Source organism: Corapipo altera, unplaced genomic scaffold (genome assembly GCF_003945725.1).
Source record: "Corapipo altera isolate COAL_440 unplaced genomic scaffold, ASM394572v1 2b, whole genome shotgun sequence".
Taxonomy (NCBI): domain Eukaryota; kingdom Metazoa; phylum Chordata; class Aves; order Passeriformes; family Pipridae; genus Corapipo; species Corapipo altera.
Genome location: NW_020884874.1, coordinates 27348276 through 27373810, shown reverse-complemented (window position 1 = coordinate 27373810; position 25535 = coordinate 27348276). Strand labels below are relative to the sequence as shown.

Below are 25535 nucleotides of genomic sequence, written 5' to 3'. Positions count from 1 at the left end.
TACTCAGAAGCTCTGCAGCTTCAGGTAGCATAAACACCTAGTTTGAGCAGTGTGGGTAATTACGGCTTGGAGGCTTCAGGCCAGCACAAATTTGTGTTTACCTGTCAGTATGATATAGAAAGCAGCGTGTGAGGTGACAGCAATTTTGTGTTACCCCCAGATTAACTAGTATGTCATGATCTCAGGTTATATTGTAATTTTCTGCAAGCCTCTTCTTACTGAGAGAGATGAATCACCAGGGAAAGAAAAGAATATAACAAAACTCTGGGCAAACCGAAATAAATTTCTCTCCCTATGAATCCTGAAAACAAGTGAAACATTGCCATAACAGACTTTACATTTTAGATAGTTCGGGCAGTATTTGAAGGAAAATTCTGCCTAGTCTTGCAAACACTTGCCATTACAGAATTTATCCCTGTACAGATACAACACACTTTTGTCTATACACATATGTGTGAGAGCATTTTTTCTTCACTGTTTATTTTTAGCCTTTTCTTTTGTATTATTTTACATTTCTTCAAACATCTAGCCATGACCTTGTTCCAGACTACAGCCAGACTAACACATCTTTTTTTTAACCAGCTGACAACAAGGCAAACTCTTCTAAGTTGCACATAATAAATCTGACTTTTCAAGATGTAAATTTTTGGAGGGAAAAAAAAGCATTTAAGTTTGTACAAGGTTACTCCAAAATTCAGAATGTAAGCCAGGCAAAAGTTTCAAACACCAAGAACAGAAAAAATTTCTGGTTCTCTTTGAAAAGGGCTTCCTTATTCATCATTTAAAACTCATAATCAAATTAAAGTTGCATTATTGTTTCTAAGCTGTGATGGGCAAAAATGGTTGACTTCACTTATTATGACCCTAAGCAGTAGCCAACATTGGTTAATAAATAAACTGTAGCTTTTGTACTAGTTGAACTAGATATTTGGGAGTGTCTGACACAGTTCTTTCTTAATGTGTTTGTCTGCTGATCAAAGTCTTGCCATTCATAACTAACTCCCCAAGTGTATTTGCTAACTTCCCTGCCAAAAAGGAACCTAAAAGGTGATAAATCAGATTCAGCTTTGAACTCCAGCCAAGCACAAACTGCTGATTATGTCAGGCTGTGCTAAATTACCCTTCCCTCAGTTGTATGGGCTTATTGTGCTGAAAACATAAAGATACATGAACTGAACCTAAGCAATCCAACCAGTTAGAAAACTTAAGTCAAGAATTTCACAAAAAAAAAATTGACCTCTAACATACCTGGCCTAACCACTTATTTGCCTTTACAGAAACAAAGACAGGCTTAATATATTGGTGAATATAGAATTCTTTTATGAATTAAATTTTAATAAATTTCCAGCTCTTCTGTTTGTGAAGAGCTAAATGCTAGATTATATTTGTCCCATTAATTAAATACATGCATGAAAGACAGCCACACCAAGATAAACATGCTTCCTACTCCCTTTTAAGGGGATGAGAACACCAAGATTTTGGGCATATGGTTGTCCTGGCAGAATTTTAATTACACATTTGATCCAGTGTAAAATTTATTATTTGGTGTCTGGTAGAAAAAACTTTTGAACAAAAATTATGCGATGCCTGATACTATGCAGAGGCCTTGTCTATAAATTCAAAAGTATTCATTTTGCCTATACACTTATTAGCTTTAACTCTAGCCTGACAGCTCCAGAAGCAAGCTTCTTACTATTAAATATATGTTATTCTGAGTAAGATATTCAGAGACAACTGTGATACCCTGTTCACTGCTATGTTGTCCCTGTATGAATTTAATGTAAAAAACTGAGGTGGTTTTGAACTTATGTGCCTTATGTATAGCTACATTTTGCCTCATCCCATCTTTGCCCATCGTAATCATGATTCTCTTTCCTTTTCTGGATAGTTAAATATTTAAGGGGAAAATAAAAGAGAAAGATTCCCAACGCATTCTGAATGAAAGAATAAAGCTTCCTTAGATTCTAGCATTTTTCTTTGAATAGTCAGGTGGAACATACCAGGTGGAAAAAGAATGGAAAAAGGCGGGGGTGGAGGAAAGATAGTGATAAGGCAGAAAAAACAAGTTTCAAGGACATTCAAGCATAGTGCTCATGACATCAAGTTCCATAAGACTGGCTAAACAGAAATGGTAACATATTCCTTTGACAGTCTTCTAGTTCAGTGCACCTGGTATATTTTTAAATGTCCAATGCAAAAAGAATAATGACTTAATGACTTTTGTTGGTTTTAAACATCTGTGGGATATTATTGTTCCTTTCTCCTCTTTTATTGCTTGCACTTTAGGAATGAAGTCTCTCCCTTGCTAAAATAAAGAGGAGTTCAGTCACTGACTTTGTTATTATGAAAATTTCACATGGATAAAGAGTTGTTTCTAACTCTTGGAAAGAGAACATTGCTATTTATAAGGGAAAATTACCTGACAGTCTTTCAAAGCATTCTGTACTGAAGCCTGGTCACCAATTTTTTGTTGCTGTTTCAGCTTCTTCTCTTGCGTTTCAAACCAAGTTTTTAGGCATTGCACATTATTTTCAAATTCTGCCCAGGATTCCTGCAGGTTTTCCAACAGCTGGATCTGCAAAGAAAATTGAGTATATATTTTGTCATACAATTATCTTTATTGTTGTGTCAATTAAATAAATCTGTAAAGGCCAATGCTAACCAGTGCCTTCTTGGAATTGAATGCTTTCAGAATTTAAAAAAAGTATATGCTTCCCAGATCTTCATGCCAATCAACAAATTCTGGCATAGAGGTACTAATCATGATAGAGGAGGAAAGAATTAGGGACTGCCTAAGTAATCTGGACATATAAAAATCGACAGAACCAGGCAGGACACATTCAAGGTTGCCAATATTTTTTTCAAGGGTGCTGTCTATCACCTTTAAAAGGTCGTGATGGTTGCAGAAAGTAGCTAGTGGCTGGAAAAATTATATACTGCAAATCTTGCCAGATGTCATTTCCACAGGCACAAAGAACAAGGAGAAGGAAAAAGTATGGTCTTATCATGGGTAAATTGTGCCTGACCCAACTGAATGCCTCTGCTATGATGATATGATTGACACTGTGGACAAATGAAGGTAGTAGACACTATTAACCTTGGCTTTTAAAAGCAAGGCTTTTGATACAGTATCTCATACGGTAGCAAAACTGAGGCTAGACCGGAGGTCTACAAGTGAATGACATGATCAGAGTCATCAGGTTTAAAGGTTCATGGTAAACATTTCAACATCTACCTGGCAGTCATTTACAAGATGTATCTTCAGGCTCAGTCCTGTGGTTGATACTATTTAATAACTTCATCAATAAACTGCATGGCACGATAACCTGTGCTTTCAGCACATTCACAGATGGCAATGATTTGGGAGAAGTAGCTGATATGCTGGAGAGTAGGGTTGCCATTCAGAGAAACCTCAGCAAGATGGAAGAATAGGTCCACCAAGCCTCATGAAATTCAGCAAAGACAAGTGTAAAGTCCTGCACCTGGGACAAAATAACCTCATGGAACACAGGCTGGCAGCAGGCTAGACAGAAGAAAAGGACCTGAGACTATGATGAGCAAGAACTTGAACACAGTAAATCAGCTGTGTGCATTTGTGTTGAAGAAGGCCAACTGTATCCTGGGTTAGATTACTGAGAGTGCACCCAGCAGGTCAAGATCAGTCGTTCTTTCCTTCTCCTTAACATTTACAACCAATTTTGGAACCGTCAGTGCAGGGAGAGATTTAAAGAAGTTGTGTATGGCCACTCAGGTTGTTAGGGGACTGGAGCACAAGACATACAAGGAGAGGCTGGCTTCATTCAGCCTAGGGAAAAGAAAGCAAAGGAATCACCTCACTGTACTGTTCACTCGTATACAGAGGCATAGCGAAGATGGAGGCAATTATTGGAGATATGCAGCAAAAGGAGAAGAGATAACAGTCACAAATTGCAACATGGGAAATTCTGTTTGAGAACAAGACAAAAACTCATCCCCCATCAGTGGTTAAGCACGAACAAGGTGCCCGGAGAAGCTGTGGAATCTCTCCTTGGAGATTTTCAAAACTCAGATAATGAAGTCCCTGTGCAATCTCCTTTAACTTTAAAACAAGCTCTGTTTGAGCAGGAGAATGAACTAGATGACCTGCAGTGGCTTCCAACCACTACAGTCTTATAGTTCTATGTATTTTGAAAGTTCACTCCCAAGTAGCTAGATTTTTTTCTTTACCTTTTCTGTTATCAGGCCTTGAAGGATCTGCCAACGTCTGTTCATGGCTCCGAGCTGCTCTGCAAAATCAGTTTTGTCGCTGCGTTTACTTTCAACATCCTGGCTGCTGATTTGTAGCACTGATTGGTTCACAAAGTCGACAGTCAACTGTTTGCAATTTAAATCTATCTTGAAACCCTAGAAGAAAAGAAGTGAAAAAGAAACCCCAGCACATTAGTACCATAATTTCTTACCTTCCTTCAAAACAGAGGAAAAATTTTCACCAATTACAACTTTATCACAATTTAACTAAAAAGTTTTTTAGCAACTGACTAATTAGAAATTAGAAACAAAATCCCTCCCACTGTAAGTGAAGAGCAGGTTCAGGATCACTTGATGAAGCTGAATAGGTTTAAGTCTATGGGACCTGATGAGATGCATCCCAGGATCCTCAGGGAGCTGACTAATGCTGTTGCCAAGTCACTTTCCATCATATTTGAAAAGTCATGGTGGTCAGGCAAAGTCTCTGTGGCTTGGAAAAAGGGAACATTGTTCCTATTACAAAGAGAAGAAAGAAAGACCTGGGGAACTACAGACCAGTTAGCCTCACTTCTGTGTCTGGGAAGATCATGGAGTAGATTCTCATGGGAGCAATGTTAAGGCACATACAAGACAAGGAGGTATATGCAAGATAGCCAGAACAACTTTACTAAGAGGAAATTGTGCCTGATCAATCTGGTGGTCTTCTGTGAAGTGACTGTACCAGTAAACAAGAGAAGAATGACTGATGTCATCTACCTAGACTTCTGTGAGGCTTTCAACACAGTTCCACATGACATCCTTATCTCCAAATTGGAGAGACATGGGTTTGAAGGGTGGACTATTCAATGGATAAGGAATTAGCTGGATGGATGCAGCCAGAGAGCTGTGGTCAATGGCTCTATGTCCAGGTGGAAGCCGGTGATGAGTGATGTCCCTCAGGGCTCTGTCTTGGGACCAGTGCTCTTTAATATCTTTATCAATGACAAAGACAGTGAGAACAAGTACATCCCCAGCAAGCTTCCACACAACACAAAGCTGAGTGGTGCAGTTGACATAACTGAAGGGGGACCTGAACAAACTTGAGAAGTTGACCCATGAGAACTCCATGAAGTTCAACAAGTTCAAGTGCAAGGTGCTGCATCTGGGTCAGGAAAATCCCAGGCATGAGTACAGACTCGGAGATGAACTCATTGAGAGCAGACCTGCGGAGAAGGTTTTGGGGGTTCTCATGGATGAAAAGCTAGATATGAGCCAACAGTGTACGTTCACAGCCGAGAAGGCCAACCACATCCTGGGTTGTATCTGAAGAGGAGTGGCCAGCAGTTAGAGGGAGGTGATTTTCCCCCTCTGCTCTCATAAGACCACACCTGGAGTGTTGCATCCATTCTGGGGACCTTGGCACAAGAAACGTGGACTTGTTGGTCCAGAGGGGTGCCACTAAGCTGATGATAGGGCTGCAGCACACTTCCTAACACAGGGTGGTTGTTCAGCCTGGAGAAGAAAAGGGTCTGGAGAGACCTCATTACAACCTCGCAGTACCTAAAAAGGCTTATAAAAAAGAGGGAGAGTGACTTTTTACATGGGCAGATAGTGATAGGACAAGGAGGAATAGTTTCAAACTAAGAGAGGAGAGATTTAAATTAGATGTTAGGAAGGAGTTCTTTATTCAAGAGTGTGGTGGGGCACAGGAACAGGTAGTCCAGAAAAGTTGTGGATGTCCCATCCATGGAGATGTTCAAGGCTAGGTGGGATGGGGCTCTGGGTAACCTGATTTAGTGGGTGGCATCCTTGCTCATTGGTGTGGGGCTTGGAACTAGATGATCTCTAAGGCCCCTTCCAATACTAACCATTCTATGATTTTATGATCTAGCCTCAATTTTTTTAATACAAAATCAGATAAGCTGGAAAACATTCTAATATAAAAAGAAGATAAATAACCAAGAAGTAAAGCAATTTTTCAGGAGACTATTGAAACCAATCTGACCTAGAGAAGAAATTCACTGTGTGCAGATCTATTCTAAGAGTGCTACTAATCTAGCTAAAAAAGTGTAATTGTGTTATATATATACTCCTCAACGATTATCTCAAAGTGTAGCATCTTCCATTTTTGCTTCAGAAACTGATCAAAATTATTTTGATCTGTAAACAACTGGACACCTTTTACTCAAGAACTGGCTACACTTTGAGGAGAAGATGATGTTACGCACAGAATTCATACAACCTATATAATTTGCAAAGTGCTTTGTGATTTTTGGATGAAAGACAGATCTAATAAGGTTTAATAATGTGCATATTGCTTTGGATTTTCCTGGAAATTAAGGTATAATTAAAATTATATTCCTGACATAAGTAAACAGTAGAATAAAAGTAATTTTCGCTCCTTTTCCACAAATATTGACCAATTCTAACTTGTATACAATTCTAACCAATCCACAAAGTAAGGCTTATCCCCCCCACACTAAATCACTTATATTTTACATATGTATATATATTTAATGGGGATAATTCAAAAGGAAAATCAATAACATTGATATTCAGTACCTTGTACTTCTGGATGTAATCCTGAATTACTTTCTGTCCTACTATATTTTCTATATTTTCTTCATCCTGCTGAATGACATTTTCCATCAAGGAAATCCAGCTCATAACTTCAGTGATGGCATGGCGAGAAGGAATTTTGTCCATCTGGAGCTGGTGAGATAACAGACTTAAAACTCGTGAAGAAAATGAATAAGAACTCCTTCATTTGCATTACCACAGTACATTTCCTTTACCTGCCCTCATCATGTTATTTTACATCCCTAACATATCACTGAAGTTATAAAAAGAAAAAAAAAAGAAACGTTTTATGAGGAGGTATATTGTATAACTGCTTGCATCCTAATAAGAAAATATTATATTAAAGGCTTCTTATTTTCATTCTTCATTGTACAAAGAAACTGGACAAACTCAAAGATTCTACTTCTGACTTCCTAAAGGTTCTGCATTCTCATTCCATAATTCTGTACCAGGGCTTATGTAGCTGATCAACTTTAAACTACATTTTTACTGTTTTTGCAAATGACTAATGAATAGACTCATGGAAAATATTTTCATACTACTCTTCTTGTGTGGTGATTTCTAAATGGGCTAATTTTGAATAGTACCTTTTTTTTTTTCTTTCTTAGAAGACACACTGTAAGTTTTTGGTAGAGTACTGCTTGCCTACATTTATTTACTCAAAAAAGTGTTCTATGACATTTTTCGGTAGACATATATATTTTGCATTGCAAGACAATTAAGAGAACTACTGAATGACATTATTTTGTTTACTATAATAGACTCAGTTAACATTTTTTGCCCTTCCTCTCTCTCCCTAAATCACAATGTCATTAATAACTCTGAGACCATTCCAAGTTATAAACTGAAGCAACAGCTTATACTGATAATCTCCTAGTGACTAAATAGTAAACCAACTTTTCAACCTGTATAATTCTTTAACTTCAGTATTATAGCATTAAAACTCCAAAACTACACAACCAAAAGCCTCTTGCTCCTACACATACTAGCAGAAATCACAAAAAATATTTTTAGATCTATTTTGTCTTTCACAGACTTGAACCTAGTCTATCCAATTTGAAAAAAGCACCATCCAAAGCTGACAGGGCACAGGGATATGAACTCCCTCTTTTTCCAGAAAGCATACCAGCTCGTTGATAAAATCCTCATCTGTCCTTTGGTTAAAATTTCACAAATGTAATCACGAAAGTCTGAAATTAACACCAATTGGTGTTATAGACAGTATGGGCAGGCAGGATTTGAAACTAAGTGCAAGCTTTCCCACAATAAAACAGAAATTAGGTTGTTCCTATCATGCCTCACATGAATAAACTGAGCAAGGAGGCAACTAGGCAGTGCCAACTGTCTGAATTTTCTGGAATATCAAAGGCCATTGCTGTTTTTCTTACCTGGTGCAATTTCTCTTGTACTGATGGGATTTGTGTGAGCAACTCTGTCCATTGGGTTTCAATGTGGGACAATCCTGCACGCAGTGCTGCTGTATCTACTTTCTTAAGTCTGAGGAGCTGGTTCCCAGTACTCAGGACAGAAGATTTCTGTGATGATTTAGCATCCACTTCTTTTGAAAACTCCTGTAAGCAGAACCATTTTTGTGCAAATAATCAAGTACTGTTTTATAGTACTTAAAGCTTTATCTCAGGAAGCTAAGAATATCATCCCTTCCCTTTAAAATATGTACTTTCTATAAGTGTTTAATGACTCTAATTCAGACTAAGTAAGAAGACAAATTGTTTCCAGTCACAAAACCATTTTCTGTATTCAGAATAATCAAAATTTACAATCGTTGCACATAGCAAAGGAGGGCTTAATGTGAACACACACCAGTATTTTGAAGGACAGCTTAACTACCAAAACAGATTTTTCTTCCATACTCACTACTTCAATTATGAAAAAAAGTATAACCATCTGATTCATTGTTTATTTGTAATTGGAGAGAAATAGGTGTCCCAGGTCCATGAACGACTTACCAAAAAGGAGTTCAGGTGGTCTCGGACTGTTTCCAGTTCCTGAGGAACCGTCAAAGACTGCTGGCTCCAAAACTCAAGTCGCTCCTTTGCAGACTGTAACCACTGTATCAATTCATTTGATTCACTTTGATACCTGTAAAGATGTTTGAAGATGACTAAAACAGTCATTGCCACTTCTTGCCTCCAATTGAGAAGTCTTTCCTCCATGTATTAGAGGAAGATACTAAATGCTAGATTAAAAATCAATATATTTTCTTTCCTTTATAAAATTTCAGAAAAACATAATTTAATTTTACAGACAGGCATGATATCAGGAAGCTCTTAGCCATTATGCTCACAATTTCTAACAGTGCCTTCATTTTGCCTCTTAGGAAAAACTAAGTTTAATGAAGGACTAGTAACTACGTTACGAATCTCTTTGGACAAGGTGTAATCACCCCTGACACACATAAACAGATTTTTGATTTCCATTAGAAGGCTCAGTCTTACTAAAGCTTTACCACAAAGTATGTCAGAGCAGAAACTTAATTTTTTTTTTTTTTTCAGAAACCATCTTGTTTCACATGTCAAACAATTAATGAGATGACAGAACAAGAGTGTTTCTATATAAGCCTGGATGCATGAATAATAGACAATTCTTGCATACCACTTAGAAAATTCATTTCAAAAGTAGCATATGAACATTAGTAAAGGTAGCTAAAGCCCTCCCATATATGCAATGACACAGACCCACAAAAGCCCTACCAGAACACGCTGAACCTACTCATGCTATACAGCAAAGCACATACGTTTTTTCTCATCAACCTATATACACATGGGGCATCTAACTTAGTGATCTAAATAAGGTATTTTCTGATTTCCTCCCACCAGCTCTTATCTGCTACGTATTTATTACAAATGAGAGAGTACAATAGCACTTCTGTGGAACAGAAGAGTAGTCAAATTATGACACATCTCAAAGTACTTTCTTTAAAATGCTGAATCTAATAGTTCTGCGTTCAAAAAGGCTTTGACCTGAAGAGCACAGCTGAAGAACTTTATGTTGTCCATTACATCAGCATTACCTTGTCCAGTGCTTCAGTATTGTTTCCAGCCTGTGAAGCTCCTTGGTAACTTTGCTGGTGTTACTTAACCAGTGTTCTCCTAGTTGGTTCAGCTGACTTTCGAGATCTGAGCAGCTAACAGAAAAAAGGAGTCTCTTCCCATCATCTAGCACTTGGTATAATTTAGGTTGGTATTCAGTCAGGTTAGACCTTAGATGCTGTAATGACAGACGAGATGGTTAGACAGCTCTGTAGGTCTCTGCTACCACACTTTCTCAATATTAATTTCCTTCTATTGCATTTTGTAGCATATCTAATGTCACCCACCAAGGCACATCACATTTTTTCCCTCTGCTCCAGCTCTAGAACCAAAATAAACAATACCTAGCATTAAACAAAACCAAAACAGCACACCCCCCCCATACGCAATAGTTTGCTTAAGTTGTCCTCATACCATTGGAAAAACAGAAAGCTGTCTGGTAAAAGAACAATATACATAACAAATTCAGAGTACACAAGTCAATTTTCAAGACAAATTTGACAGATATTTTTCTGTAAAACAAATGAAGAGAACAAAACAAACCCCAACTAAAATGTCTAATATAAGGAGACAAAGATAGAACACTAGACCAAAAAAACAGAGTGCAGTAGAAAACCTATATTTAAGCTACTTGTTGCATGTGGGGAGGAAGGCAAATCGAGGAACCATAGGTTGTTCAGCCTCACCTTGCTCTCTGGAAAGATCATGAAGCACATCCTCTTGAAATCCATTTTCAAGGACAAAAAGGACCAAAAGGTAATCAGGAATATTCAGCTTGGATTCACTAACTTGATAGCCTTTTATGACAAAATTACTGTCTCTGTGGATGAGACTGACTTCAGTATGGCCTTTGAGACCTTTTCCCACAGGACTCTCCTCTAGGAGTGAATTGGGCTGAATAAATGGACTGGTATGTGGATTGAAAATGATCTGCATTACTAGTCTCAAACACTAGTGATCAAAGGATTGATGCCTGACTGGAAGACTGCAAAGGGAAGAGTACTCCAGAAGTTGTAGATATTTTATCCCAAACCTCTACAACATCTTCAGAGCATGGATCATGGCAGACAGCATTCCCACAGTAAATTTGTGGATGATAGTAATTTAGGAAGAGTAGTTGAGACAAAAAATGGCAGATAGCCCAGAGATACTTTACTAAACTTGAGGCTGGAGACAGCAGAAACCTTAGAAGGCTCAAGAAGTGCAAATTCTGCACCTTGGGCAGACTAACCCTGTTCTCAGTACAGGTTAGGAAGGGAATGGCTAGTGTATTTAACCTGACATCTTCTATAACCAAGACATTGTGAATAAGGCAAGCCACAGCACTGGCCTATATTAGGACCGTGAACAACCAGATGAAGTTACTTTATTATCCTCATCTTCATGGAGCTGATGAGGCCACATCTAGTCCATCTGATTGTGCTTCGACCCCACTGCCACAGTTGAGGAAGAAGGAAGTAGCCAGGGTCTGGCGAAGAAATATTAAGTTATTGAGGGACCTAGAGCATATGTGCTTTACAAAGAGGCTGAGGGAAGTGCACTTGCTTTAGATTGACAAACAGGAGGCTAAGGGCCAGTCTAACAAAGGTCTACAACTATTTGAAGTAGAATTAGAAAGATGACAGAGGTTAATGCTCCTCAGTAGTGTCATACAATACTAAAAGGACAATGGTGACAAAGCTAAAAGTGGAAGGTACAGATTGGGCATTATAGAAAACCTTTTCAGTAGGTGGTGGTGCAGGACTGCAATTCATCCCCTGGTCAGCTGTGGGATCTCCATCTTTCAAGGTTTCCAAAACTGTTGCTGCTCCAGCCCACGACAACTGTACTGCTTCAAGTGGAAGGCTGGACTAGATGACCTTCAGAGATCCCCTTTATCCAACTTTTCTGTAGAGAACATCTAAAAAGCACCAACCTGAAAAAGTGTAATCCGGTCTGTAAGCCTGTCCTCTGTCTCTTCCACCAAACCAACAGTGGGGATGTTTCCTTCAACAGATTCCAGCTGTCTGGTAAGTTCCTGGTAATCTTCATCTAGATGCATCCAGGTCTACAAGAACAAATTATCCATGTATATGGTGAATCTGAGTATCTAGAATTTTTATTATTTGTATTTTCAATCTGAAATCCTACAGCTGCATGGTTGTGAAAGTACAGAAATAACAATAGAGATGTCCAGCGAACCTGTAATAAGACACCATCTCTATAACTAGCTCAACTTTTGGTTAGAATGCATGGATAAGACTGTCATGCTCTCCTTACTAGCTAAAGCTAAGCAGCTCTTAAAACTTAGATGAAAACAACTTGTGTCACCTGAAGGTAACAACAGTTAAATAGAAAAGATTGCACACAGTCTATCAGTGCCTTGTGTGTACGACAAGAGGGACCGATGTCCATCAGTTCTGTCTGAGCACAGGAAATCAACATTATAGTATATCCTGGTGGTTAATCACAATGGCAGTACAGAAAAGATCACAGAAATTCTCACCTCCAGAATGTATTCCAGTTCCACACCTCGTTTATGAGCCAGCTTTAATATAGCTGAAGCTTGTGTCATTAGCTCTGAATGTGACTGAGTTTCCTTTAAGAGAGCAAAGCTACTCATCTTTCTAAAAAGTGTTTCTGTTAGGATCATGTGAGACTCCAACCCTTGAAAGTATTCCTGAAAAATTTGGGTGTGAGGGTAGAGGGAGAATAAAAAAGAGAAAGTGCAATTGTTACATTTTAAGACATAAGCATTACAATTAAGTATCTACAGGCATAGAATAATGTAAATTTTTCACTCCACAACATTTCGCATAGTCCAGTAGGTGACTTAAAGAAGACAATAGTCTTTTCAAGGAAAGAAGTCAGTCATGCTTTCTACACAAATTCCATCCTGACCCTGATTCCATAAACAAAAATAGTGTAAATCGGACAACCACGCCCAAAAAATTCTGCCTAATAAAAATATGTGGAAAATTCTTGTTATATTTGTGGGTGCTATTAGCAAATGTAAATTTCTGATGAAAATAAATTGAATGGTGGATGAAATTGCTATGTAGCATGACAGGACAAGACTAGGAACTTGTTATTAGAATAAGGAAGAAAATGCAATCTACCTGGCTTCACCTTCAACAAAGCATTTGAAACTCAGTCTGTCAGAACAATTTATTGACTTCAATTTAAAATAAAGTCCAGCCCACCATTCTGAAAAGCTCCTGAATCTTTAGGAACAAAAGGTTAGCAATTTGCTCTTTACAAGTGTTCTGTTTTCAGCTGGGGTAGAGTTAATTTTCTTCTTAGTAGCTGGTACAGAGCTGTATTTTGGATTTACTATCGGAATAATGTTGATGACACATTGATGTTTTGGTTGTTGCTGTGTAGTGCCTACCCTTAGTCAAGGACTTTTCCCATGCTCTGTCAGGGAGGAGATGCAGGGAGGAGAAGCTGGGAGGGAGCATGGCCAGAACAATTGACCTGAACTAGCCAAAGGGATATTCCATACCACAGAACGTCATGCTCAGTATATAAACTCAGGGGAGCTGTCTGGGAGCTGCTGATTGCTGCTTGGGGACAGACTGGGTATTGGTCAGGAGGTGGTGAACAACTGTATTGTGCATCACATTTATTTCTCTTGTGTTTATTTCTCTCTCCATTACAATTATATTTGGAAAATTATTATTATCAGTAGTAGTGTTATTAGTATTATATTGTATCTTGTTTCAATTATTAAACTGTTCATATCTCAACCCACGAGGTTTACTTTTTCTTTCTGATTCTCCTTCTCCCCAGGGAAGGAAGGGGGAAGTGAGAAAGCAGTTGTATGGTATTTAGTTGCTGGCTGGGGTTAAACTGAAATATGTTCCCAGTTCCTTACCTTATGTTTGTCAAGCAGCAATCGAACTTCTTCCTTAGAAGAAACAATCATTTTCTGGTCACCAGTCATTTTTTCTTGGCCTGTTTCTACCAGGTCAGCCAGGTCCTGCAAAGCCCGCTCATACTGGCTCTTAAGAGCCATATTCTGATTCAGATCACTCTGCCTGGATCCAATGATCATCAGCAGCTCATCATACTTATCCTGGGGGGCAAAGGGCAGCAATGGTGATTCTTATTTCACACCTTACATGTCTTCCTAGAGGCAATCTTACTGTCCCTGTACTCCTCTGTGAATACTAGCAGAATAATATCTATTTCCAGCTCAAAAAAAGATTTGCAGATATACTGACTTCCCTGATAAATAAACAGCTCACCATTTAAAGACAATAAAAATAAGCAAGACTTGCAACTCTTTCAACTGCATGCATTCAGGAACAAAATTAGAAGAATCCCAAAAACTTAATATAAGTAGCAAAGAAGCAGGGTGATTGGGCTTAAGGCATCAAAAAACAGCAACTACTGCACACTGCAGATGCTGTGTGCATTTTATTTTTTATAATGAAGAGGACTGGATGGACTCCATCATGGATCCAGACTACAGGCACCTTGAAGTCATATATGTTTCCTTCTCCTGCCCCAGTACCTTATTGGTAGTAAGCAAGATACATACAACTTACTGTAAAAACCAAACTACGCCTAAAATAGCAATATACTTCATACAGAACATTTTCTACTTTATGTAGAAAAAGTGCAGTGTGTATTTCAGTGTTCTCATACTGCCAAATTACAAAACAAGAGAAAACAAAAAATCTCATCAATTCCTGTATGTTATTACTCATCTTGTATACCTCGACCATAAAAGTGAGAACAACCTACAGACGCTTTTCTTCACCTGAACAGGATTTTTTTCTTGTTTTGGTTTTGAGAATTGTACTCTGAGAACATACATCTGACTGGGAGAATAAGCCCACACTTCTGATCAAAACAAGACATTCAGAAACTAATAAACAAAAATATCTCTATGATCATCCAGCAGTATAACAAAGTGCCCACTCTCACACTGCAGGCTGGCTCTCCTAGCTTTAAACAGAAAATTGTGAGAAGCACACCTGTCAAAAAAAGCAAAAGGAAGACTTTTCTAAAAACTGAAATGAAGGGGAGGGGGCACATAATGAATGACACATAACCCGACAGAAAAAACAAACAAAACCAACCAAACAAACAAAAAGCAAAGCAAACCAAAACAGAAAAAACAAACCCCCAAACCAGCAGGAGGCAGTAAGAACAAAAAGATAAAGAACTGGGCAAAAGACCTATTCCCACATATCCTTTGTCGTTCATTTTTAATTGATGTCTTTGTCCTGTTGGCTTAACAAGTTTATGGTCCAGTTTCACAGGTTTCATTTGCTTCTAATTTATTGTTATGTCATTGCAAATGGTAAAATTCAGTCATAAATCTTCTCCTTGATCTTTCCTTAAGCATTCCCTACATCACCATAAAATTGCTCACAAAAGAGTTTTAACAGATTTATAGAAGTTCTGGATCAATTGCCCACATTATTTACATGAGAGGTATTCTAGTAAAAGCAGAACATTTCTAGTTTCAGGTCACACTTAGCTCTCTATCTCCCTTCACTCTATTTTTTTTAATGACAGATGTGAGGCAGTACTAAACTGCAGATCATGAGACGCTGGTGAGAACAGGGATGAACCTTCAGCAGAAATTTATGTTTACCTGCTTAAATTTATCTGTTTGAAAAAGGAGATAACAAAAGCTGACAGAAAACATATTTTTGTAGATTTTTCCAATTAATACTCCTAATAACAGAGATGTTGGAAAATCCAAAGAGGCAAAAATAGAAAAACTAGGTGAATCATAGAGAACACAATTTTTTATACACACTGAAATGGTTTTAAATACCTTTTCTTAAACTACTTTATGAACAATAAAAAGAAGCCTTCCATTGATATCACCAGACACATCTAGGATGGAACTTATGAACCATACCTGGATCTTAGACAACTCTTGTACAGAAGGTTGGGCAAGTTGTAGTTTGTCTATACGCTTCTTTAATTCATTGATTCCAGCATCTAGTTCCTTCAAACCTTCTTCTGCCTGCAGTATGACCTGTATTTGAAAATTACATTGTTTAGTTTGAAGTTTTAATACCAGTATTGTAGCTGCCATATGGTAAATTCTTTTCTGCTTGAAGTACTAATCAGTGTTGAAATTTTAAAGGACACCATAAAGAAAATGTGTTAATTCAAAGTTGGGAGAGCCCAGTTTGTTTCTTAAAGTTAAATAAATATGTCACTATTATTTTTTAATAACCAGATGTTTTAGTATCATACACTATTTTATACCAAACATCACTGTGAAGTTCCATGCTTTTAATTACATAGTACAGGCACAAAAGGACTTTTCTTTCCCCTAACACCTTGTTTTAAAGCTTTCTTTTTATTAACACTCATTCCTGTCATATCCGAGCACCAAGCAAACAACCAGTGCTGCACAGCATATGTATGACAGCAAGGAGTCATAGTTCCCTTTTGGGACAAGGATGAGGCCAAAATTACTGTTAAGGAAAAAGACTTGTACATCCCCTTTTGCACTTGGAAAACTTACAGCTTAGGTACACAAGTTGGTATTTGCAAGTATATGCAGGTGATAAGTTTTTTCAAAGCTTTCCTAGGTCTTTGCTGAAGTAATGCATGCAGACTATTACAAAGCATGAGGTAGGCTCCTGTAGTTAAAGTCCTTTGATAAGGCCCTTTCTTGGAAACTGCTTATCCGAGTATGCTTAAACTACGCACGTGAAGTAGAACTTCTGCCTCCCAGTAACATGCAGTATGCAGAATACAGCCACTAAACTTCCATTTCATGCAACTAAGTTACCTGGCTGGTTAAGGGCCTTATTTCTACTTTTCCAATCACACATTGAACAAACAGCAATGCTTTCAAGTTTGAATGTTTCGTCAGACAAGGTAGATTTTCAGAAATAAAAAAATTCACTTCCTTTTGTTACCACACTGTTTTCCTAGTTTCTAGTTAAATTAATCATACAGGAGGTAAATTTTTGCTAATCTTTCACATCATGGAAGATAGAAAAGAAAGACGCAGTGCCACCTCTCTTATTCATACAGGAGACATAAATTCAAAATTTGAATGTCAGGTATATAAAATCCAGTATTTCTGTTTAGCTGAAGGGTAAATCTCTTCCATTCTTTCACCTGCTGGCATCAGACATCAGTAGCCCTTAAGTAACAAGAAACATCTTTAAAAAGTAGCCCTTAGCATACTTAATCCATTTTGCACTGGCAAAACAGAAAGAAGAAAACAGGATATACTTTTCATTACAAATAATTAATTATTCATCAAGCCATTACTGATAAAGAAAAGCTCCTTATTACCTTAAATTAAAAAGAGTAACATTCAACATATCACTATAAACTAGTGCAGAAGAAAGTGTCTTTGGTTTTTATTACAGTTTAATAGTCAAACAATTTAGCAAAAATTTGGGCCTTTTTTGTTTATTTTGTTTTCTCTCTTTCTTTCAAATACCCAGTATATGCATAACTAGGTACTAGGTCAGCTGGGGGATAAGAAAGACACTTTTCGGAGGTTTGGGGGTTTTTTTTGTTTGTTGGGGTTTTTTTGGTTGGTTTTCTGTTTGTTGGCTTGTTTTTTGTGCCTTTTTGTTTTATTTATTTATAAACATGTAGTACACTCTTGGAAATACTGATTTTCATATACTTCATGAATACATATATTCTACCATAAAATACAATTGTTCTCTAGAACCTATTTATACTTTGGATAGAAACTTTACCTCTTCCCTCTCCCCAGCTAAAAGACATGTGATAATACCTGCATTTGTTCTGTTTCTGGTCTGTCAGCTGCCTCTGCTAGTTTCTGTAAAACTAAGTATTTGTTATCAGCCACCGATGTAAACATGAGCTTCAGATCATTCTACAGGAGACAAAACCAACAACAAATTATATCCTATCAGAGCACAAAACAACTGAAAAAGATTGCATATTTCAAAAAATTTAAAGCATTAAAATGTTACATGATCAGCTGTGTAGCATAAAACCTATTAAAAATTGGAAGCATCATAATTAGCCAATGCAAAACGTTTAACATGGCTGAAAATCCATAGCTGGATACATATGAGCTAAAAGCTAAACCAACTCCTATTCAAAACATATCCCGCGAACACACTTTCGCTTTTGCCTTCCTATTAGATAATTAATTACCAATGGTCATGAGCTTCATTTAACAAAAAGATGTTATTCTTGTGCAGTTAATTCTACCACATATGCTTGTAAACAAGCTAGGTTTTACTTTTTAAGGGAAGCATTTTTCATTGCAAACTTGAGCAAATATAACAAATAAGTAAACAAGGCTTCCACACTTTACAGGGCTAACTACATGCTACAACTTTTAGAATACCTTATCAGACCGGACACATTAAATATTACTTAACAATTTCGCCAAGGTACAATCAATTACCTTTTTCATGCATTCATCTCAACAGAAAATTATCAGCACATTTTTCTGAGACTTTCAGCATTACATGAGGAGCATGACTGATTTTTTTATTGGTTTTTACATGCATTAATTATTTTAAATACTAAGTATCACCAAGAATAATGCAAAGGATTATAATCGACTTTGCTTTATTCAGCAAAGGAAGGTTTTTAATTGAAAAAAATGTAGACTACAGAGGAAAAGTTATGGAATTTGGAAAGAAATCTGGTAGTAATAACCTATGAAAAGATGACACTAACCTAAAGACATTAGGAATCTATTTTCCTTGGGTTGGTTTTTTTTGTAATTTATGGGTTTTTTTAATTAAAACTAAACCATACTGGAGGCTTTATATAATGATAATATCAGGAGAGAAGGTAGAGACAAAGTAAGATATAAAAGCACTTCTGAACTTCGTTTGAAAAGTTTTCTAAAAGTGCAAATTTCTTCACTTATCTTCATTTTTTTGTCAGCAGGATGAGACAGCATAGAATGATTGATCACTTTACAATAATAGCATGAGTTGCAGAAGACTTCTAGCAGAGAGTTTAAATTTTGAGTAATTATTTGGGTGCCAAGTTCTGCATAGTCTGAGTAGTTTGATTTTTCAGTAAAAACCTGTGCCAACATTATTCTTTTGATTTGGTACCAAAAATTCTCATTGCTTTAAGAATGACAGCCTTTATAGCCCCATTTGACAAGTACCCCTGTTAATTCCATCGCATGGACCTCATACCTTGAACGTGACTATTTGCTGGATCCGTTCTTTCATCTGATGGCATCTCTGATTTACTACTGACTCCAGTAAGGTCAGTCTTTTCAGGAGACAATCCAAAGTGTCTTCCATGAGAACCCTATTATCACTATGGTCAGGAAATATCTGAGCAAATAAACTCTTGTTCTTATCCACTTCTTCTGTTATGTCTTTGATTTCTTTGGCAAGAGACTAATTTTGTAGAAAAACAAAAGTGACAGTCAGACATTCTGGAAAGAAGGCAAAAATTTTGCCATACACATTGTCAATTTTGCTGTGATGTGTGAGTTTTTTGCATTGTTAGTATACACACACTAGATAAAGTTTTGCATCTGCAGTAATCTCTGATAGTAAAAAGACTCCAGACTGCTACAAGCAAAACAAGCGCTGGAACAAAATGATGTAGAATCACAGAAACATTTATGTTGGATTAAAGGTCATCCAGTCCAACACCGTGAAGTAAATAGTGACATTTTTAACTAAATCAGGATGCTCAGAGCCCTGTCCAGACTGACATCGAAAGTTTCCAGGGATGGGGCATCCACCACCTCTCTGGGCAACCTGCTCTAGCATTTCACCACTCTTCTTGTGAAAAATTTCTTGCTTGCATCTAGTCTGAATCTATCCTCTTTTAGTTTAAGATAGTTATTCACCTATTGCCTCTGTGTCCCCCCACTATTCCATTTGTTCCCCCTTGTCCCACTCCCAATTAATGCTGATGAATTTGTGCTGTTTCTATATCCAGAGCACTCCTCCCTCTTTTTCACTTTGTTTCAATTTCAACATTATGGTGTTTGCTAATACTTAGCAAAGAAGCTAAACAAAAGAAAGAATCTATGTTTAATTCTCTTCTGACTAGGAAAAATTTCCACAACATTCTCTACATGGTCAATAAAGTTACTTCTATCAGTAGCAGAACACTGCAATTACATAGAGATTATGTCAGCAACATGTCACTTATCCAGGATTCTAATACTTTTTTTCTAAACACTACATAAAATGCACACTTACTGACAATTGAAAGAAAGTCTTATCCATGGATTTCTTACCTCTTGCTTGCAGAGGTATGTTTCTGTTTCTTCCTCTGGCAACAGAGCTGTAGCAACAAAGACCTGCTCTTCCACACCATCTAGCCACATAGATGTGGCTGTGACACCGTCATACAGCTTCTGTTCAAGATGCAGGGTCTCCTCCACCTGTCCAGCCTGGGCAGAAGGAAACAAGAGATGTCCAGCGTAGAAGATATTCTTTCTAAATTCTAGTATTTGTGAGAGGCCTGAATTTTCAGGTGGTAGCTAGAGGAGTTTTCACTGTACACATGGTTTTGCTGGAGGACAGGTGTAAAGACAATTGAAAATTACCTCAGATGAGACATCTTCAAAGGCCTGATTCAATTCAACCAGTACTGGTGAGATGGAGGATTTATCTTCATCCTGTCTCTCCACTTTATACAAAGGCATTCCAGGTATCAGTCTGTTAGGTCTGCTATAAAGCTGCTGAGAGAAAAGTACTAATTAGGATGCTTCTACCATATAGAGGGCAAAAGATTCTCTACTGACTGAGGCTATCACCAGCTAATGATCATGATCCTCCCACAACTGTTCTGTGACATGAATATCTTGAATAAAAGACTTCTCAACAGCAGCTAAAACTAAATTACTAGTTTTTACCCAAAAATATAATTAATTACTGTTGAATTAATACAAGATATTTAGAACTTTGAAAGCAGATTAATGGAGTGTTATGCAAAGAATACCGGGTCTGGGTCTATTAAAATAAAATGGAGGATGTATGTTAATATAGATCTTGGATTGTCCCCCAGTTTAGTTGATTAATCCCTGTTTCTTTCAGTAAAAATTTGGGGGCTGAAATCCCTTACCCACTGAGATCAAGAATTGAATGTAATGAATAAATTCAAACTGAAAATAACAGTTTTTTCTCTAAGCTCTTGCCAGAGTACTGATCAATTCCAGAGGGATAATTTGTTACAGAATTATCCTGAGTTAGATAAGTAGATAAACATTTTGTCTGAGCTCTTTCTTCCTTTCTAGGTCATTAACCTTAATGGAAGAGCAATTCAAGTCACTTTGAACAAGAGCAGTGCTACTGCCAATATTTAAAAGTTTTTAAATATTTCACAAAAATAAATTGTTCCATATTCTCTGCATTAACTATAGCACCTTAATGCATCAGATATGCACACATTGTACCTTTTGTTGTGCAACCACTTTCATAGAAAAAATGAAAAGAGAAATTCAAAATAGGTACCAGCTGTTCTTTCTCCAAAGCTTTCTGGAGCAGTCTCTGCTTGGTACTGAATTCCTGATTTAGGCTTTCCCATTTCCTCTTCATCTGTTCTTCAAATGATGGCTTCTCACCTTCTAAGATTAATTCCTCAGAAAGTGTATCAGGCTTTCCACTGAATCAGAAGATGCATAAAGGTTTAACAATTAGAAAAGTTAGAATCATTTAAGGTGTTTTTTTCTCTTTCCATTAGGAAATTCAACATTTAAATTAAGTGCTACTTTTTGGAGTTTTGTCTATTTTTTTCTTTTTCAGATAATAAGACAAAGCCTGGTTTGAACAGTAAGAAGTTCTTGCCAGATTGAATGAAATTTACTTTCTTTCTAAGAAACTGTTTAGAGTTGCAAGTACCCCTATTAAGTTAAAAAAAAAAACAACAAAAAATAAACCAGACTGAATATACATTGAAATGTAATCTATAAACAAGTTTTACTTTAAAGCATGAATTAAAATAAATACTTAATCTGACTCCTTCCTCACCTCCTTTCTCAAAATGTAACATGCTAGACAAGCATATGCGTTTAGCTTTGGTAAACACTGAATCAAATTCAGTACTTTCTGTTTTATTTTTTTTTTATTTGTTTCTATAGTATACCATCATGCGACAGAAGGAAGCCTCAAACAGAAGGAGACTGGTTAAGCACTTTCTGCCATTATAATTAAAAATACCCACACTTAAATAATAAAAATGCTGAGGAAAAGAACTTGCTGAGTATGGCTTACATTCCCTGTGAATAAAACTTGTTTCTGCTGTTTCATGAACTACTTTTATTGTCTAGACTCTGGTATGATGGAGGAGTCACAAAAGTGCTTCTCCCTATTACTGAGACCCATCAAGGAATATTTTAACTGAAGGGTTGACTGCTCCTTGATTCTTGAACTGGTAATGTTCACCCTGGTTTCCTTTTCCCAAGACCTTGCCCTTCCTGCTTCCTGAACATCAGCATCAGTAGTAGGCAGTAGTTTTCTTCTGCCTTCTCTAGGGCAGAAGTCTCTCCCAGACAGAGTTGAGGCTTTCATAGATATTTACTTCCTCTGAAATGGGCAAGTGTATAAGCAGATACAGACCAAAGATGAAATTCAAAATACACAAGGCTTCAAAAAGAAAAATATTAACTAATTGCAGGAAAAATAAAATTAAGCAATGAGTATCCCATCTGGGAAGATCTGGTTACAACGGCAGATGCCAATGTTTTAGAGAGTTGTGACACACACCAGTGGTGGTCCATAAATTTATAGTAACTGATCCACTGCTTGTCTAATGAATCCTACTACTTTTTAATTTTAGTGTGATGCTTGATAATAAGAATAAAAGGCATTTCTAAATGTTGAAGGTGATCTATCAGCACAAAAGTTTGTGTAACTATATAATCAGATCCCCGAATTATAAGCCAGGAATCCAGTATCCTAGGTGCCGTATAAAAATGATGAAACAAAAATTAGAGGACTATATGCAGAAGAGGGATATAAACATTAGGATGTCAAAGCCCAGTCATAGAAATTTTCTTTTCAGAACAACACATAAAAGCACACCTTATACACAGGCCTTCTGTAGCACCTTGTTGTGTTAGTATTTCTCCTCCACGGCATGCAACTGATCGAAGCAGATTCTTCTGCTCTTCCAGCTCTTGTTCCAGCTCCTAGCATAGTAAGTTACAAAAACAAGAACAAATCTCAAAGTGTCTTTGGCTTGAAAGGATACGTCTACACTGCATACCTGTCATGCAAAGTTAGCTGAGCTATTTCTGATATATCTTGCTTAAGCACCAAAAGCAGTCAAAAATCTCCACCAAGGGACACAGAAAAGTCATATACATAAACTGTATTGTTGAACTAATTAACTAATGCAACGCAGCTTCTGAAATCCATCCTAGTGAAGATATCTGCATATCATGCAACAATATACCATGGGATGTGTGCATCTTTGCTTCTGTAAAACAAAAATTATTACTTTTAATACTCTCTTTTAATAATCTCTCTTTCGAGTAACTTAAAGGGTTGATTTATTTTACTGATGGACACAAGAAGTATAGAGTGACTCAGTGAATCAACCATGGTCACCCAGGAAGTCTGGTCTGCCTAACTGTTACAGATATAAGATACTGAACTCAGATGCATCACTACAAAAGCGCTGAGTAAGAAAGATCATAAAACATAATATTTCAGCAGAAATATTAACAAGAATGGTTCAGCTATAGTATTAAGCACAATCTAAAGATGGGAGTAAAAAAATTACAAAACACCAACTTTCTGTTGCTGCAGGGTACTCTGCTGTTGCTGTGAGCGGGTAGTTCTTGCTTGTGCCAGCCATTCTTGAACACTGGGGCTTTGTGAGGAGATAAAGTCCAGATCACTCTCCTCCTTTTCTTGTAATGATCCCTGCTTTAAAAAAGAGAAATACTTCAAAAAATCTCTTACATTGTTAGAGAGCAGGCAGGTCCAGCTCATCTACTCAAAATCACCTTCCACCTCTCAAGCTGCTAGCTCACATAAATTCTGAAGTGAGCAATGACTTCAGATTTCTAATTTCTACTGGTTTTTGCTTACTAGCAAGAAAAGAATCCCTAAAAATGTAAAAATAAACATGCACCACTGCACTCAGCAGAATCAGAGACCAGAGGTCAGAAACCATGTTTCTGAAGACTGTTCTGCTTCTAAAAATCAGCCTTGATGTGTAGTGGAGGGTACTGCTTTAACTGGTAATGCAGGGAATCAATGGTTTGTTTCTGCCAAGTTTTCAATTTAATTAAAGCCAATTTTTTCATCTGACTGAAAAGGAGAAAATGCTGATTGTCATTCTGGTCTACATTTATTTACCAATAAGCACAGAACTCTATCTATGGTTGGCAGAAACACACTCAGTTAACAGCAGATTATATGATATTAACAGTAGAGATTGTAAGAGAGACCACATCACTGAATGTCAGAACAGCACAGCAAAAGCAACAGTTTCTTCAATTCATACTTCTATCATTATGTTTTTCCAACATGAGTGATTAGATAGGCTTTCTGTGTAAGCAAAGCAAAAAAGAACAAATGCCTTGATAGCCCCAAAACCTGTTTTATCAACTTCTTGACTTCCAAAATCCATGTTGGCTGTAAGTTTAAATAATTTTAGTAGCCAGCATATTCAGATGTAGGGATTTTAACATGTTTGGCCTTATGTTAAAGACAGATTTGTAGGTCTGGCTACTTAGATGTACGCATCTCTCTGGATTTATTTAACACTACGTGCAGTGAGAGGATGACTGCAGAGTTTGTACTTTTTTTTTTTTCTTTTAGAGCTTCAAGATCTAAAGCTGGGGCTTAAATCCTCTCCCATCTTGTCTATATATTTCATTTTTGTAGGATTCATATTTTGCCCATGATTCAGCTCTTATTCTCAATAGATTAGGAGTGCCAAATGGTTCAGACATTACAGCAGGCTCTCCAAAACAAACACACATTCTGCCTTCCAGAGGAACTTTCTCTTAAATCAGACAGGAAGGAGCAAGAGGAAATTCTTCTTGCTTCACCTAGTGATCCTTGTGCTAACAACTGAGGTGGACCTCTGCCACCAGTGTCCCTGGCACCAGGCACTGAAACAGAGGAGTTTTTCTAAGTAGTAGAAGTTAGGTGTAAGAGTTCAGTTTTGGGGGATGATGGATGTACTGGAGTTGAAAGGACTGATTAGTGCTAGAGGATATAAACTGTAAGAGAAGCAAAACAAGCAAGTAGGTATCTGGAGCTGGAAAGAATCATTAGCCCTTGCTCTATGAAATAACTCTGTTTTACTAAGGATTCGTTTTCCAGGTAAACTGTGTTACTTCACCTTGTAGCAACAAGTTCCTAGAAAAGCTGATGTAGCTGAAGTGTTAACTATGATGGCATTTTTTCTCATTTGAAAAAAAAATGGCTCAGTGAAGATTAGAAGATGTTTTACTGCCTATGTGATTTTCTTCTGAAATTTGAGTCTTGCATCATGCAGTATCTTAAACAATTTCTTTTCTACATCTGGAAATCATTTTGTTGCTATTTTAGATATTAAAAATCCAGCCAAAAATCTGTTTTAAAAGTTTCAGTAAACTAAATCATACCATGGCTTTTTAAAATTTTCAAAACATTTTAAAATTTAGTAAAAAAGTCTGTGATGCCTTTTCACTTCACAAGTAATGTATCAAAACATAGTGTCATGTGCCTGCATGCCTAATCATGAGGTTTAATATACAAAAATAATATTAAAGTTACTTCATCTTAGAGGCAATAGGAACAAATA

General features: G+C 37.1%; 1 protein-coding gene across 22 annotated transcripts in view; it reads right to left on the bottom strand.

Annotated features, from left to right (window-relative positions):
- The window catches only part of SYNE1 (spectrin repeat containing nuclear envelope protein 1), a 296931-nt gene that overhangs the window by 66061 nt on the left and 205335 nt on the right, over positions 1-25535 (bottom strand). For 15 of the 22 annotated variants that reach the window (XM_027634233.1, XM_027634232.1, XM_027634231.1 and 12 more), the window contains 17 exons: positions 23528-23662; positions 22814-22920; positions 21245-21395; positions 20338-20472; positions 20026-20181; positions 18959-19168; positions 17560-17661; positions 15700-15819; positions 13693-13893; positions 12322-12495; positions 11752-11883; positions 9818-10014; positions 8754-8886; positions 8175-8357; positions 6769-6918; positions 4207-4383; positions 2420-2575 (listed from right to left, as the gene is read on the bottom strand). In XM_027634233.1, the coding sequence (XP_027490034.1) occupies positions 2420-2575; positions 4207-4383; positions 6769-6918; positions 8175-8357; positions 8754-8886; positions 9818-10014; positions 11752-11883; positions 12322-12495; positions 13693-13893; positions 15700-15819; positions 17560-17661; positions 18959-19168; positions 20026-20181; positions 20338-20472; positions 21245-21395; positions 22814-22920; positions 23528-23662 (2619 nt within the window). The remainder of the gene's footprint in view (positions 1-2419; positions 2576-4206; positions 4384-6768; positions 6919-8174; positions 8358-8753; positions 8887-9817; positions 10015-11751; positions 11884-12321; positions 12496-13692; positions 13894-15699; positions 15820-17559; positions 17662-18958; positions 19169-20025; positions 20182-20337; positions 20473-21244; positions 21396-22813; positions 22921-23527; positions 23663-25535) is intronic. The other 7 variants (XM_027634235.1, XM_027634240.1, XM_027634251.1 and 4 more) reach the window with 2 other exon arrangements.